This window comes from Aquila chrysaetos, chromosome 4, assembly GCF_900496995.4.
Source record: "Aquila chrysaetos chrysaetos chromosome 4, bAquChr1.4, whole genome shotgun sequence".
Classification (NCBI taxonomy): Eukaryota; Metazoa; Chordata; class Aves; order Accipitriformes; family Accipitridae; genus Aquila; species Aquila chrysaetos.
In genome coordinates, this window is record NC_044007.1 from 55946409 (window position 1) to 55963733 (window position 17325).

Here is a 17325-nt window from a genome sequence, read left to right on the forward strand (position 1 = left end):
TGTGCTGGAGAAAAATGAGAACCTAGAACCTGAGCTCTTATATTTGTGTTTGCCAGCTCAAACCCTTAATTGCAGCATTATCTAGATTCTTGTTTTTACCATTTTATTTGTAACCCACAAGGAATAAATAGGCACACTTGCACTTGAAATAAAAAGAAAGCTTTCATTGAAAGTGATAGCCAACAAAAATATTTCCACCTCTGGAAGTCCAGTTTAGAAAGAACTGGTTTAAAACCAACAAACACATCCTTGCGGTGTCTTGGACACCAGGAGCCAAAGCCCCAAAGCAAAAAAGATTGTCAAGCAGCTGTATTTCACATGTGACGTAGAAATAAATGCCAGAAGTTGCAGACTGCAAATAATGATAGGTAACTACCATTTTAGTGTGATTTTACTTCCATCATTCCCTATCTAACCCTGCCAATTCACGACGTCATTCTTCACTCACAGGAGTAAAAGCTGCGACCCTGCTTTAAGCCGGGGGGCCAGATTGAGCGATCTCCAGAGGTCCTTTCCCACCTCCCGGCCTTTCCAGCAGCCCCGATACGGTCCGGAGGGGCAAAGGGTGGGCAAGGCGCTTAAGTTTTATTAGCAGCACACGAATGAGAAGCAATTTATTTACGACACAGTGCCGCTCGTCGCCTGCCCGGAAAAGTCCATTTACATCTTAATTTCCTTTTAGTATCAGCCTTTCGCTGTTAGGGCTGGGCTCTTACGCTTGCGGTTTTCGCGGAAGACTGAGTAGTGCCCTCGAACTAGTTCTTTCGACAGGCCCCAGATTGCCTGTAAAAGCAAAACAAAACGATTTGGAAGAGCCAGCGCTTTCCCCCTCTCTTACATTTATCTTTCCCTGTCCCGGGAAGCAGGAGCAGCGCCAGAGCGGTGGGGCGGGGGCGCGGGAAGAGCGAGGGCGCTGCCCCAGGGCCGGGCTACTCGGGGCGGCGGCAGCCGTTCCCTCAGGGCCCCATCCTGGCCGGACAGGTAGCCACGGCGGCCCCAACTTCAGCGCCTGCGGCTCCCGCCGGGGCCGACCCGCGGCAAAGTTACCGAGACGCTTGATAGAGATTTTTCTTAATTTTTTTTTTTTTTCCGGTTCCTACTTCTCTCCCCCGCTGCCCGGGAACTTTCGACATCGTCCTACCAGGCACAGAGCCACCTCCTCTGCAAACAAAGCCACTCGCGGGGCAGCGAGGGGGGAGGCGGCGGGAAAGAGACTCGAGCGCTTCGCCTCCGCAGGCGACGGCCGTAACCGAAATCCTGTCAGCAGCGCCCCGCCGCTGCCAGCCCGCGCCGCCTCGCCCTCTAGCGGGGGAGAGCGGCGGCGCCGGCGGCTGGGCGTGACTTTCCGCGCTCCCTTTAGCCTGCCTGCCTGCCGGGGGGGACCGCGAGTCAGTCAGGGAGCCGAGCTAAACCGGGACTAACGGCGGCGCCGGGCGAGGAGACTTCGGGATTAAGGGTGCCCCCCCCGGGCACCGGGGGAGGCGAGCGGCGCGGAAGGCGTGGGGCGTCCGCGCGGCCCCTGGGGCGAGGGCAGCGGCGCGGCCGGAGGAAGGCAGGCAGGCAGGCAGCCCCGGCCACTTCGCACCCCTCTTTCCCTGCCCTTTAAAGCGAAGAGAGAGCGAGGAGAGGAAGACAGCCCGCGGGGCGCCAAGTAGGGGAGTCCAGCTCCCCCCTTCCCCACTGACTGGAGGGGGGCGAGAGGGGCGCCTCCTACTTTGGCAAACACTTTGGCACTTTGCTGGATCCGGAGCAGGAAGGGCTGGAAATATGGGGAAAGTTGGAACTTGCCTGGTTACTTTGGCCGGACTTCTGCTGGCGGCGGGAGCGCAGACGTTCACAGGTAAGGAGCCGCCTCTCCTGCCCCGGGGCCGGGCAGCCCTCCCGCGGGCGGGGGCGGCGGAGGGGCAAGGGGGAAAGCGCTGCGGTTTCGGAGTCGGTTGGGTTTAGGTTTGGGGTGGGGTTTTTTGGTGGTTTTTTTTTTTTTTTTTTTTCTTCCTCCCCGTCCCCCTGGCGGGGCTGACACTTCGGAGCCGCTGCGTACATGGCGTGGGGCGGAGGGGGGTGAAAGTGTCCGAAAGCAGGCGGAGAGGGAGGCGCCGAGATGCCGTTAGGTTTGGGTCCCTGTGCCCTGCCGGTAAGGGCGCTGAGGGGAAGGGGGAGAGGCTGGCGGGGCTCGGGCAACCCGAGGGCAGGGCTGGCGGGACGGGCGGGACTCGGGCTCGCTCCGGCTTTTCTCTGCCGCCGACTTCCCGAAAGTTTCCCGCTGCCCCGGCGCGGGAGGCGGAGGGGTGAGGTGAGCCGCCGCCGGGCCTCCGCCGCTCCGCCCGGCGACGGAGCTGGTGACGGGGGAAGGAAAACTTGAGGTGCTCCGCGAAGCGGCCGGCGGGTGCCCCGCCGCCCTGCCTGCCTGCTCCGCCCCGCCGGTTTCTCCTCGGTCGCCCCCGGAGTTCCCCGCCATTCGCGCTGCCCGTAGGTACGGCTGTGAAACGCCGGTAGAGCCGGCGGTAGAGCCCCGGTCCCTGGTTTTCTGCAGCCCTACGAATCGTCACCTCGGAGGGCAGCGTAGAGGCTGCCTGCGTCTGCGGGGTGTCAGGATTCACATCCAGCGAAGAGCCCGGCAAAGTGCTCCATCAACAGCGTTTTTCTGTTGCCTGAAGTCCTAGACCTGCAGATGGTTATCATGGTCTCGAGTCCTCTGCCTGCACCCCTGTCCTATTTATATGTTGAAGAAACCCTCAATTTTAGACAGAAATTGGGATGTGAAATAGTTCTGTGTGCTTCACCGCAAAGAGTAACTTAAGATATTTTTGTTTGGTTTGTTCCTAACATGATGTTAGTGTAACTGGAAAGCACGTTAAATTGAAGACATCTGGTCTTCAGTTCATGTGAAGTGTGCTTTGATCTGGTGGGAAGCAATACTATTGACTTTCCTTGTCGCTGAGGCTGCAGAATAGTTTATATTTTGTATATTACGTGTTGCTCCTGTGCAGCACTGTAGCTAAACCAAGTTTTGTGGCTAGGAATTGGTGGTCTTTTTGTAAACTTCTTTAAAAATTAAGAAATTCTGTGTTTATGTTAGATTCGAGGGACCTTTAGTATATGCAGCTGCATTTCCCCTAATTTCTCTCCAGCGTTTTTACTGCAGATGGGACAGAAGATCCGTGAGCAGAAAAAACGTTTTGTACCAAGGTGATCTATAACAATGATGAAATCTTTTCCAAACACTCATGTTAGGAGGAAGCTATGCTCTGTAGTGAATTATGAAACTGAACTCATGTATGTTCGCCCTATAACTCATTAATAGTGGAAGTCCAGTGTCCACACTAAAGTGAGAGCTCTTGCTTTATTAAGATAAATCCATAACTCATTGCTGACCTGCGTGAATTGTCTTGCTTATTGTTTAAAGTTAAACTGGGGCAACTCTTCTTCTCCTGGGTATTTAAATGACTCGTGTGTGCAATATGCTGATACTATATTAGGGTCAGCATTTAAGTGCCATTCATCTTGCTGAAGAACAATCCCACATTAGTGTTAGATTTGTATCTGTTGTATTCATTTCCATTGCCGCACACTGTGGAAGGAACTGTGATATAAAACACAAACAATTCAGAGATGCCCTGTGCATACTGTTATTCAAAAGGTGTGATTCCAACCCTTCCCAAGTACAGAATAACAGAGGCTGCAATTTACACACTCCAGTGAGATTGCAAAGGATGTCACGGGATGCAGAATCTGGCCTGTTCTCTCCCTGCATGTGCATATGTACATGTATGTTAAATATTGAATGTAAATTTTATTTGTGAAGATGCACATACAGATTTTTTTAAAAAATATTGATTCTTGGCACTCAGAACAGAATTGATGAAATTTCCATTTTTGTACTTTACCATTTGAAGTGCATGCCTGGGAGTCATTTTTGCTTGGAGGGAAAAAAATTGCTGTTGCTTTTGTTAAAAGCTTGATGCATCAGTGTCACAGAAATTAAATTACAGAAAAATCTGTCCTTGAGTTGGGTAGTTATCTTTTGTAATAGCTGTCCCTTGTTGCAGACGGGAGTTATATGACTAACCTATAAAAAGTGTAAAAACAAACAAAGAAAAAAGAAAAAAAATCAACTCCACACATGTTTTAAGCAAAGAATAGCAGTGGGTGGGTTAAGTAATCTTTGACATTTATAATTCCATTTTTATTTTTACCCTTTTCTAAAATGATTTGTTTTACAGAGATTGGATCTAACATTACTGTCAGCTATTATTTTATTTGAGTTTCCTCTTTAGAAAATAATCTTACTGAAAGATCAGATCTTGGCTTTTTAAGGCCTGGAAGCTTTCAAGTAATCTTTTGAAAGCAGCTTAACAGTTAATAACAATGAGATTTTTCTCTGAGTCCTTAACTAAAGAATTTAAAATTCTGGATTCATGAGTTCAAGAAGCACATGGTTTCAAGAATTTGAATTTAAGAGATGTTAGTAAAAACATTGTCTTAAATAGACAACACTGCTTATGTTTTTTTTGAAGTAGCTGGGATCTTTCTGCAAGAGTAGTTTTTTTTGTTTTTTTTTTTTAATTTCTTTCTGAGAAACTGTAGCACACCTAATTTAGCATGTTTTTGTTTATAATTTTAACATAAACGTTATTAAGTGGGTGCGTGCGAACACTGAATGCTAACATTACAGAAGGTCCTGAAATGAGGTGTTCCTGTCCTACGAAATGCCATGACTCCACCATGTTCCTTCTTCTATCTCCTTGGTAGATTATTCAGGCTAGGGAAAGCAATCCACTCCTGTAAGGGGTTTAGGGCAAACATAGAGTTGTGGAAAGTTAGAAGGGACATTGTAAGCCTAAATATTAGGTCTTATATAAAATGAAGGGTCTGCATGAGATGAGTTCTGTCAAATACCAAAATAGGGAACTGAAACTGAAGGCAAGGAGATGTGTAATAGAACTCAGAAATTGTGTTTTTGTGAAGGCATCACGTTCAGATAGATGTTAATATGAACACAGCCTGAATTCTGAAATTGATGCTTCTTGCTTATAGCCTGATTCTGACCAAGGGAGGGCTATTATTAGGCTGTTATATTCTGTTTTGCTATGGAAAGTGACAAGGTTGTATATTAATACACTCTTTTTATGGTACTGGTTCTAAAAGTTTTAGTTTTTCCCTGAGAAGGCACGAGTCCTATTGCAGTGAGAGAGACGTATGGATGGACTGACTAAAAGTGCTTGTAGGAGGCCATTCATAATGATCTTTGCTCCAGGACTAGTGGTAATTATGAGGAGAAGAATAGGAGGAAAAGTGCTGTACAAAAATTGAAAATTACTTTTCCTAGTGACTAGTAAAGGTTTTACATAGAGAATAGTAATCCTCAAGCTATTTCATGGATTAAAAATGCAAAAACTTGCATTTTGAATGGATGTTGTGCCTTATATTAATCTATTTCATTTTTGGGTATAGGCATTCTAAAAACAAGAATCGCGTTTTCCAAAAACAGATGTAAGGAAGAAGTTTGACATGCTGAAGTTGAAACATACTGTGATGATGTTGATGTTTGGTGACTGCAGAGAGGGAAGATGAAAAGAAAGAATATAGGTTAAGTCTTTATAGGTCCTATCCCAGCTGAAATGAAGCTCCTGGCAGTCAGAGCAATGTATAGAAAATAAAAAGTTTCTGGTATAATTAACTGTGTTTGAAGAGATTTCTCAGAGTACTCAGGATCTCTGTTTGGAAGTCCTTAATAGCTATTCTGATCACTTTGCCAGCAAAGAGCTCCAAGTGTGGTTGTATCTCATTTTAACAAATTCTGCTTTTGCTTGCATTGCTTATTCCACCTGCTTTCGTTCCTCTCCACCCATCCATCAAGTCCATATTCCTGCACTTCCTAAGGGAATTAACATATGCTAGTGAAAATGCAGCTTTGTTAGTGGTTGACACAGTTGTCAGCTCATCAACAAAACTATTCCAGTTAAAGTTCATAGCATGGGCTTGACCTCACTAAACAGTGAGAGCTGTGGAGGAAGATTCTCAAACCAAAATTCCCACTGTCAGAGATTTTTGCTGCTGCTATTACAGCTGTTAGCTGAATAGGTGAAAGACTTGATTTGTGTTTTACACCTAACAGTATTCATATTTAAAATAGTTCAGCAAATTAATGGAAACATGTTGAAGAATCAGTGTCTTTTTTTTTTTTTTTTTTTTTTTTTTGTAACTTGTGACAGTTAGAAACCGATGAAATAAAGTTTGTGTCCCCTGTAAACTGGGATTGTACTTTAGAATGCTTCAGGTAAAAATGAGTGTCTGGGCTTTGGAATTGGCACAGTTTGTTAAAAAAGAAACTGTGTGGTGGGTATGTGTGTTGCTTTTTCAATTTATTTTATTTACTATTCTGGTCTTGTTCTGGTGTCAAAAGTTAGTAATGCAACCTCATCAGAAATTAAAAAGAAATCCTACAAAATATTATAAGGCTGTAATAACACTGGGGGGAAAAATCCTGTGATGTTTATTTGGTCTCACGATTTAGCAGTTGTCAGAATCCATGAGGAAAACAAATCACAGTGTCCTGAAACAATATAGCAGCATATAATTTATGAGAAAATAACATATTTAGTGCTCACAGAAGTTGCTAGATTGACAGCTAGAGAGACCAAATCCTCAGGCAAATCATGAAACATGTTAGGATAGAGAAAGTAAGCTTCTGAACTCCATCTCACTAATGTAATTTGAGTCTGACCTGAAGAAATGTGGAGATCGTTTATTTTTCATGTGTGCTCACTCATACACTGAGATGGTCAGCAAATGTGTCAAACAGTCTAGTTGCCAGTGGCCAGGTCAGTTTTATACCTTACTGTTGAGACGATCAGTTCAGTTCACATCGTTAGATTCAGCTAGGGGAAGATAATAGGTGTAGACTTGATAGAACAAAGTCCAGTGATGTTGTGGGGTCAGGATCTGTCAACTGATCCTGTATTTCATGTTGCAACTTTATGCTAAAGGAAATGCCATTTGAGAGGGAGATCTCTTGTGTTTAAAGCTCATTAGTATCACTGTCAAACACTTATTTGAGGTAGCTACATCACTAAGTTTTAAAGATGTTTCCCCAGAAAATGACATGCATTTATGAACCTTTCGGCTCACATTTGTGACTCGTGTAAAGAAGTAGTTCTGAAAATTTTCCCAGGAATAAATTGTTGATGTGTGAATGCAGCTGAATTATCTGCTCAATTTCTCTGGGAAACATTGAGAGAGTCCTTTTTATTTAATTTCATTTTGCTGATAACTTACAGATCTGTATTTCTGATTTAAGTGTAATGTTATTTCAAAAAAGATTTCAGGAAACAAAAACCAGTTTGGAGCATATGGTCATGCATCTAGGGAACCAAAAAAAAAAAAAAGCCTAGCAATAAATTGTACTGTGTCACTCTATTCACCCCACTATGTTCACGTACTACTTTCTTATTTTTGTAGTGTCTTCATGAGTTTTGCCTGCTGTGATCTGCTGCTGATCACTAGGTGTAGCTGCATCTCTAAATCCACTTTTCTAAGCATAGAAAGAGGAAAGGCTGTAAACTGGGCTTTATGAGAATGTGGGTGTCTTTGGAGCTGGGGAGATGTGAAAATATACAGTGGATTTTTGTGACCTAGAGAATTTTAATCCATTGGTGGCTTGTTTGCACCAGTTTGATGATAATACAAACGAACTTCTGATTAATTGTAAAAAGGCTGATCAGTGTTAATATTCAACAGAAGGATGAATGAATGCTCTAATATAATAAAAATACATAATAAAATGCATGAAATTATACCTTAAACCCTGGTTTAAATGGAAGGGTTATTGCTATAGAGATCTGATAAGGTTAGATCTTAAGTTGTGATTGATCCTTGTCTTAAAAGCTTAAGTGTTGGTGAGTATACGTCTTCTGACAACCTAATAAGAAGCTTCCTGTTACATTTAAAATAATTATTTTCATAAATTATGTTGCTGTCAGTGGAATTCTGTACTGATTTTGGAATAATGTGTTGTGTTGGTTTTTAAGCCATGTGACTTCCGTTAATGTTATGAGGAGGTACAGAGGGTAAGTCCCAACATATGCTTTAAAAATGAAAGCAAGATATTTTTGTGCCCAGATTTCTGAGAGTAATAACAGTAAAAATAAAGGTGTGTTTATGCCTCTACCACGTACTCATGCTCAATAGCTGCAGGGAATAGGAAAGAAGTGTCTCAGCCAGAAGTGTCTGACTCCACAGTGACGCTGCCTCATAAGGAGCAATGGTAGGAAACAAAGTAATGATCATATTTGTTCAGACAAAACCATGGCAGTTTTAGCAGGAAGGAGTTCTGAAAACAGGTTAGAATTACGGTGGTTGGGGGAAAGATGGGAAGGAAGGCATAACACTTTCTGGAAGTGTAAAAGATGAACCTTACTGGAAGAGAAGATGTTCTAGGAAAAAAGGTGAAGTCCTAAAGGCAGCTAAATTACATCGGAAAACATAAATGGATTTATAGTTATTAAAATTTTCTTATTTTTGTCATCTTAGTTTTGAACATTTTTGTCTTTAATAATATATTCAAGGCTCGAATATGTTTTCTGACAGCTTTACATAGCAATAGTTGATTATCTTTACACATATGACTAAGTGTAATGATGTTAATGAATCTTTAACTTTTTTCTGTGGAACTGTGTAAAACAACATTTTGCTTATGAGGGTGTTTGTTTCCCCCCTGCCCGTGCCATGTGTAGTCTGCCCTGATTTAGAGAGCAGTAAGTTTTGGTTACAGTAGGGTTTTTTGAGGGGTGGATTGGCTTCCCCCCACTTTTTTTTTTTTTTTTTTAAATCTTCTTCAATATTAAGCTATTATAAATATGTTTTACAGCACTTTTGTTAATCACAAGATACGTGGTTTTGCTCTGGAATAACTAACAGCTAATTACCTCTTTCATCACTTTAGCTCTTCGTCATCTAGGAGAATGAAATAGAGCATTACATGCCTGTATTAGAGCAGGGTTTTTTTGTTTGTTTTTTTGGGGGGAGTGGTGGTGGTGGTGGTGTTTTGTTTGTGTGGTTTTTGTTCGTTTGTTTTTTGAGGTTTACAGCACAGTTACTTTGGGGCAGTTTTCAGAAAGATTGTGCTTTATTGCCTTGAATCCTATTGCCTCTTTTATCCTTAACTCTAAAATCAAATATTGTTTACACTCTTTATTTTTGAAAGTAATATACTGGATAGAATGTTTTTGTCTGCAGTCTTTTGTTTTAATTCTGTAGTGCATAAAGGTAGGCTGATTAGATGAAAGAACTGTTTAGTTGTGCTGATGAGATTCTGACATAAGATTGAGGAGGATATTACAGGAGTTCCTGTGCACTTTCAGGTAGATGGATAGTGGACCAGTAATGTCTTAAGGTTTTCATAATGGAGTTGTTCTTATAGGTAAATGAACAGAGAGGCTTTTCACATTTCTTTTTTCTGGTGAATATAGACTAGACTAAGTAAATAATTTCCATACATGACGTGAACTTGTGTATATGCTTGTCTATGCACTAGTTTGTACGTCTGTGTCCTAAAATGTTGATGAATTATTACCCTCTAGCAAACTTGTGCATTTTTCATGGTGTACTCACAGCAGAGGTGGTTGCAGGTTTGTTTTTTTTTTTTTTTTCCTTCCCGTTTTTCTTCTCCCTCTAAGGTCAAATAATTCCTTATTTTGGGAGCTGATGCTTAGTAATTCTACTATCGCTGATACAGTAATTTATGACCAAAAAATGGTCATCTACTTGCACATCTTAAAGTTTTGGTTACCAAGTCTACATAGTTTCTGAGGATATGTAGAGAAAACAGATCTCCAGTTTTGAAAAAAGAATATTACCAGGTTATATCTCAAGCAGAGGCTGAGATTTCCTGAAGGGATTCACATTGTCCTCTACCTGCATAGAAACTCCTGTTCCTGTTCCTCTCACTTCTGCTATTTTCATGTTCATGGCTTTTTCCTGTTTTAAACAAACAGTTCAGCTAACAGTTGAAAACAAACATGTAAGTCAGTTGCCATCTCATTGAACTGTGTTAGGCCCCAGATCAGACATTAACAGTTCTCTCTGTAGTTGTTTGGTATAGTTGCTGTCTCTTCATATGTGATTTGTATATTTGTTTCATTTGAAAAGAAAATTTCATTATTACCTATTCCCTCTTCCATCCTTCTAGTAAATAAAATCACTGCGAGAAGTCCAATATTCCTAACAACTCTGCAGTCTGCTCAGAGTGTGCTCACAGGCTTGGTAGAAACTTGGGAGGAAATGTATTTGCTTCAAGGTTTGACACTGTGTATCTGTATAGGAATATATATAATCTATTGTAATTACTGTGATGTTTCTATGAACCAGTATAATTAAGGATCAACAGTGTTCTGATGATTACAATTCCAAAGGAATGATTACTTCCAAAGGAAGTTACTACTATTTTGATAGTATAAGAACTCTTTTACTTAACTGTTCTAAGATGTGTCATACAGTCTTAACCAGGAAATTATTTTCTCTCAGTGGAACTTTCTGAGCCTGGAGATTTTTCTGGTTCCATGTTGGGATGACATAGCGTAACATGAATCATACCCCTGGAGCACAGCATAAAAAAGATGTATATTTTAACTCTTGTTGTAATAGTCAGTTGCTTAGTGATCAGAACTCCTACATAGGTGTGGGATACCCGGATTTAAGTCTGTGCTCTGGCATTTGACTGTGACATGGATGTGCATCTTCATAGTGAGGCTTTCCTGTTCTTTTTGTGGGTTTTTGTTTAGTTTTGACCAGTAGGTTGTGGTTTTTTTTTTTTTTTTTTTCCCATGGTTGAGAAATCTGCTAAATTTCCATTAAAAAAAAAAAAAAAAAAAAAAAGGGGGAAAAAAAAAAAAAAAAAAGTGACAGTTCAGAACCCCCCACTGTATTTAGAGAAAATCTACAGCAGTCACTTGTCACCACCTGTAATTTCAGTTTTCCCTAGAAACTCAACAATGTGCTTAAATACTGTCGATGTTTAGGAGATATACAGTTGTGGATATTTCCAGGAACCATAGTACTTGGTGGGGTTGTTCTTATGTTAATGACTGAGAATTGCTATAGGCTTTTTTCCTTTAATCTTAACCTTTTCTGAATTCTGCAGAGTAGATGAAGATTATTTTACAAAGCACTGCATTCAACACTTTAATATAAGCACTTGATGTAACACATCACTTAAGCTGTTTTTCTTTTTAACTTCTGCAGAGACAGCTACTACGGAAGTAATTTCTCAGTTATGTAAGATAAATTGTTGTCCCAGTAATAATTTTAAGGCACTCTGCAGTTGATGCCCTCTTTACTGTGTCTGAAAGATGTCATCTTGATTCAGTCCTAGCTCAAGGAGAAAACCTTTGCAAGCAACTTTTTAAATGTAAAAGCAACCTTTTGGGGTTAGGTCTGTAAGTGTCATGGGAAACCAGCAAAACCAAAACACAATTAAAGTTAATACTTATTTAAAACCTTAGAGGCTGAAAATGTGCAATGGAAGCCTGTATATTGCCCAACATCACTACCTTCTGTTCATAGCGACAGCAAAGCACATGGATTGAAGACCACATATAAAGTTCATGAGGTGTGTTGTATTTATTTTTACTTTAAGAATTGCCTACATAAATGTAGGCTAGTAAGGGATTTATGTGAATTAGCCTAGCATTTTCATTTTGGGATTTGGAAAACACTGGTGTTTGACTGTTTCATTTATTTAAGAGAGTTTGAGACAAGCACACGCCCTTTACAGCAAATATACATTGAAATTGCAGAGGGCCCAGGAGCCCAAGACAAGTTGAAGTACACTCTTGACAAATAAAAACTGGCTTCTGCAGCAGCCATGCAGCAACAGCAGACACGGAATGGGGTTTTTAAATGAGTCTTGCAGAAGCTTCAGAGCTGGATCTTTACATGTACAATTGCTTAACAGATAGGCAGTTTGTCCACTAGAATCTGTTACTTTGCATCCTGAATATTGAGGAGTTAAATCTTAACCACATTAAGAACTTTACACGACCACAAAAAGGTGTGAATATAAATGGCCTTAAAATGTTGTTCATGTTGTAGCCCAGTATCTAGCATAAGATTATCCATGCAGGGAAATGACATGGAAATAACCCCTTAAGAATAATACTCCTCAGCTACTTCTGTTGTATTTTCAATCATAGACAAGCATACTGCTGTGCTTCTGGGTTGATTCACTGGCGGATCCATTGCTGAGTGTGCACTTCAGCCTTATTCACCTGTACTTTCCTTTGTCATATAGCGGACTTGGAGTCTTGAAGTGCAGATAGTAATTTTGAGTTGGGAGTAGGGGTGAAGCCTGAGGTATTGCATATATTCAGATAAAGACTGTCTGGGCTTGGTCCCGTTGTATTGCCAAGGTTGCTTCAAGGGGAATTAGAGAACATAAACTGTGCATGCATTCATTGTCTGCTGCTTTTGAAATTCTTTGATTTCTACAGAGAAATGGATACAGTCTTTGGAAGTCTAAATTCTTATTTTGGAAGATACCTGTTATGACTGTGTGATGAATGGAAATAGAAAGCAGCTGTGAACTCACTCTGGCATCAGTCAGGAACTACTTTGGAGGTTGTGGTTACCTGTGATGGGTTGCAGTTTAGGCTGCAACATGGAAGCTTGTATTTTGAAAGTTATTGCTTGCCTGTCAGCTCTGTTGCATTCATGGTAAAAATGGAGTCAGTTTCTGATGTGTAGCCCAAACTCACAGACTTTGTTATGAAAACTGTCTGTATTTTTGACGATCTCAATTTCAAAATGAATATAAACTCATGGCTTCCTGAACTGGTCCACAATAAATCTGCCTTGGTGAAGTAGTATCTGACACGCTTGTTTGCTTCAAATCAATGCTCGTAGTGGGTGGATCACAGGAGTTTTGCAAACCACAGTTTGGGAACCACTCACTCGCTGTGAGTGAGAAATCACACTTTGCCAGAACTTGCTCTGTTAAAGTCTTCACAAACTGCAGAGTGCCGTGTTAGATTTGCAGCAGTGAAAAATTAATTCTGGCTTGTATGCCAGAATTAGATGTGTATTTCTGGACATTTGGGAGCAGAACTGCGAAAAAAATCAGATCTGTATGTTTGAAACTGGCATTGAGCAAATACATGATGTTCACCAGCAGTCCCGTTCACATGATTTCAGTGCTTTGACTCTACACAGTGGTCTAGCAAGAAAAGAAAGAGTTGGCCAACTATAGTAATCTGCCAGAGCTGTGTACTCTGGAATTTTGTGCAGAGGGAGCGTTCTTGCCAGCTCTCAGTTCTGTCTAAAATTGCACTTTAGTACCATCTATTCCACAGCAAATAACATACGTATTTAACAAAGCTGTTAACCCCCAGGCCACCTTTAAGAACATATTGCTTACCTGCCACCTCCTGTGCTCTTTCCATCTCCTTTTCCCTGTTCATGTCTGATCCTCATCACCACGTTCCAAAAATCACAAATCATTTGTGCCTTTCTCTGCCACCTCCATCCTTTGGGCAGCTGTGACTGAGCTGAGAAGAGAGCTGAGACTGGAGGATGGTAGCTCTGATTAGGATATCCTCTGGTACCATGGGCCACTCTGTTGCCCTTACAGTTTGGAGATCTATGTGCACATTTTGAGAAAGTCCCTGAGCCTCTTGGGGGCCTATGACAGAAGCTTGGGGATACAATTCCTGACTACCTGAGTATTATTCATAACAAGTTAGCTTTTTTGCCTTTTTTTTTAAATTGAGACAAATAAGATCAAAATGGTCCCATGCCAGCAAAGCGTGTGCTTATGAGTATGTACTGTAAGTGAGCAAAGTTTAAGTCTTAATTTGCACTGAGTGCAGTCACACTAACACTTGATAGCAACAGTGGGCAGTGCTAGTGGGGAATGAGATAGTGTGGCCAGATCTAGGTTTCAGACCAGATGGACATTATTCATAATATTATTTGGGTGTGAATGGTTTTTACTAGAGTGTGAAGTAAACTGATGAAGATTATTTGTTTGTTTTTCAAGCTAAAAAGAATTAGGAATACTGGCACCATTTATACAAACACAAGCTCAAAACCTAAAGATGAACACAGTCAGTTTTGGGCATATGGTAAAAGTAATTACAAAAAGCTCCTGTTGACACAATAATTGCAAGTAAATCAGGTATTAACACAAGTCACCATGAACACACCAATATCAGCATTTTGTAGAAATGTAGGTACACGTATAGTTTTCTGGAAATCGGAACAACACTTTTCAGATACAGCAATTGAAATTTTAGTTCCTTGGTAATAAGTAAAGTGTTTTTTGCCTACTCAGCCTGCCTTTGAAAAATTCCTCTGGAATATTTTCCAGGTATTTGTCCATGTGTGGACAAAGTGCCATTAAGTAGTATGCTAGAGGTATTGGCTCTTTTCTAAATCTTTTGAGCACTATTTATGGGGAGAAGATGATGCAGAACCTTGCATTACATACATCTGCTTCCTTTCTTAACAGATGTAGAATGAATGTTGCATGCAAAGATTTAGGAAATGGTTCCTTCTTTATTCAAATCCTGCAGTTAAATGTTGTATGATATCCATACCTTGGGTTAACCTGTGTTTTGTTCATGCTGACGTTAATTTTGGCCTTTGTTCTTATGTGCACCTCTAATGCATATAAATACATATGCAGGGTATTCTGTGCTATCAGTACATATTTTTACCATTTAAAATTGTGCTTTAAGATGAGCTTGAAAGTTCCCACTCTGTATTTACTGTGCAAATCATTAATGTGGTTCCTATTGATGAAAGTTCAATTTATGAGCAGGATGCTGGTCATGCTCACATCATTCTGTACAATGCAATATATGTTCTGAGCAGAAGCTGGTCTATTAAAGCATTCAAGTTCTCACTCCATATTGAGAGCAGAAGATTCGTCTTAATCCTCATATGGCTGATGTCTCTGCTGGAGTGTTAATAGTCTAATTTGTGAGCTAAACTACTAATTGCATTATGAGTCTAAACCTTATTAAGCCTTTTGTGTAGAATTAGATCACAGAGCTTTGGGAAGCTGAATACTGGTTGGGTTCTGTCTCTTCTCTTGAATACAGGAGCAAGCTTTACTTGTATCTTTTCTTCAGAGCTGCATAGCCCTGAGACTGCAACTGATTGCTGCCTTCTACAGTATCGACAGAATCTTAAGTTTGAAAATCAGGGTGACTTTGAGAGTAGTTGAAGATTTCCAAGCAGGGTCTTAGTTATTTGAAAGCAGTAAGAGTCTGTGTTCAGCTGAGGTGAGGCCATGATTGCGAATATAAAAGGTTTGCTCTGATCTTGTGTACACACACTGTGCGGAGGTTCAGCTGTGTGAATTGTTGAAATCGTGCAAAAGCTTTAAAATGGCTGCAGTTATATAACAGGTGTCATGGTTTAAACACAGCTGGTAACAAAGCACCACGAAGCCACTTGCTCACTCCTTCCCCCCCACCCCCCTCTGCCACAGTGGGATGAGGAGGAGAAAATATAAAGAAACACTCATGGGTTGAGACAAGGACAGAGAGGGATCACTCGCCAGTTATGGTCATGGGCAAAAACCAGACTCAACTTGGAGGAAAAAACCCAAATCAATTTAATTGACTACCAATCAAATCAAAACAAGGATAATGAGAAGTAAAACCGAATCTTAAAACACCTTCCTCCCACCCCTCCCTCCTTCCTGGGCACAGCTTCACTCCCAATTTTCTCTACGTCCTCCCCCTCCAGCAGCACAGGGGGATGGGGAATGGGGGTTGTGGTCAGTTCATCACACACTGCCTCTGCCGCTCCTTCCTCCTCAGGAGGAGGACTCCTCACTCATCCCCTGCTCCAGCGGGGGGTCCCTCCCACAGCAGACAGTCCTCCATGAACTTCTTCAGCGTGAGTCTTTCCCACAGGCTGCAGTTCCTCACAAACTTCCCTGGCGTGGGTCCTTTCCGCGGGCCGATCTTCAGTCACAGACTGCTCCAGTGCAGGCTTTCCCATGGAGTCACGGCCATCTTTGGGGACATCCCCTTGCTCCAGCGTGGGCTCCTCCAAGGGCTGCAGGGGCATCAACCTCCTCCGACACACCTCCTCCCTTTCCTTCTTCACTGACCTCGGTGTCTGCAGAGGGGTTCCTCTCACATCCCACTCCCCCCACTCGCTGCAGGTTCCCCTTCCTAAATCTGTTCTCCCACAGGCGCTACCACCATCGCTGATGGGCTCAGCCTTGGCCAGAGTCGGGTCCGACTTGGAGCTGGGGAAGCTTCGAGCAGCTTCTCACAGGAGCCACCCCTGCAGCCCCTCTGCCGCTACCAAAACAGCGCCACACAAACCCAAAACACAGATAATGAGTTTGGTAGAGGTGTATTCCTGTAAGAGTTCAGGTAGATGAACTCTTAACGTCAACAAATCACTTGAGTTAGTTTTTTATTTCCAAAGATGTTCACTGCCCACCTAGAGATGGAGGATACTTACTTTATCCCTCGGCTGTGCTGCTAGATTTCATGAGTAGTTCTTATCCATTTCTGTGCAAATCTAGCTGGGTCAGCTGAGACTATTTTCAGAGGTGGTTCGTGCTCCCTGCTCTGACTTTGCACTGGAGTTAGCCTACTAATGGGGCCTGGTTGGAGATGGAACTGATTGCCTCCATCGGTGGATCAGTAATAAACAAACAAAGTGGGACTTAATGGATTTTGACATTACTTGCAATAAATTTTTATGTTGATGTGGAAGATGGCTGTGCACTATTGCACCTTTGATACAGGAATATTGCACCCATGGTAATTCATTTTCTTTAAGAGAAAATATTCACAGCTACTCCATATATTTTCCTGTGTATACATGAGATAGGATTGCAATAGTATCGAGTTTTACTCTGTACACAACAGCACTCTAAGCTGTTGTGAGAAACTATTCTTATTTTACACCTGAAGCTATCAGGGCCCTGTATGTACTTAATGGCTTTGCTTTTTGCTGTTGTAAATTAATGTTATTTGAAATGCATGGCCAATAAATGAAAATAATAGGATATATATAGGTTGTGTCACATTATCTTATATTTTTAAAGAGCTTTTTCTATTTCTGCATCACATTTAGTAGTATACTTTGTAGAGCATATTAATAAAGAATTTGTTGTCTGTCCTGAGAGAAAATTCAGAGGCTTCTGCATTGTTCTCTTCCACATGCATTGGTTCTCTCAGCCTACACACTGTGTATTTATTATGTTACTGCAAGCAGAGCAGCAAAAAGTCATTGCCAAGAGCTAATTGTCTTCAGATGTGTCTGCAGAAGCCTGTATTTGTTAGGGGTTTCTGTGTA

The 17325-nt window shown here is 41.7% G+C and overlaps 1 protein-coding gene across 12 annotated transcripts in view; it reads left to right on the forward strand.

The window, feature by feature from the left end:
- Positions 1 to 1397: 1397 nt before the first annotated feature.
- Positions 1398 to 17325, forward strand: part of PTPRM (protein tyrosine phosphatase receptor type M) — a 505106-nt gene continuing 489178 nt past the window's right edge. For 10 of the 12 annotated variants that reach the window (XM_030011783.2, XM_030011786.2, XM_030011785.1 and 7 more), the window contains exon 1: positions 1399 to 1840. In XM_030011783.2, the coding sequence (XP_029867643.1) occupies positions 1768 to 1840 (73 nt within the window). In that variant the 5' untranslated portion in view covers positions 1399 to 1767. Of the gene's footprint in view, positions 1841 to 17325 lie in introns of all 12 variants that reach the window. The other 2 variants (XM_030011784.1, XM_030011791.1) reach the window with 1 other exon arrangement.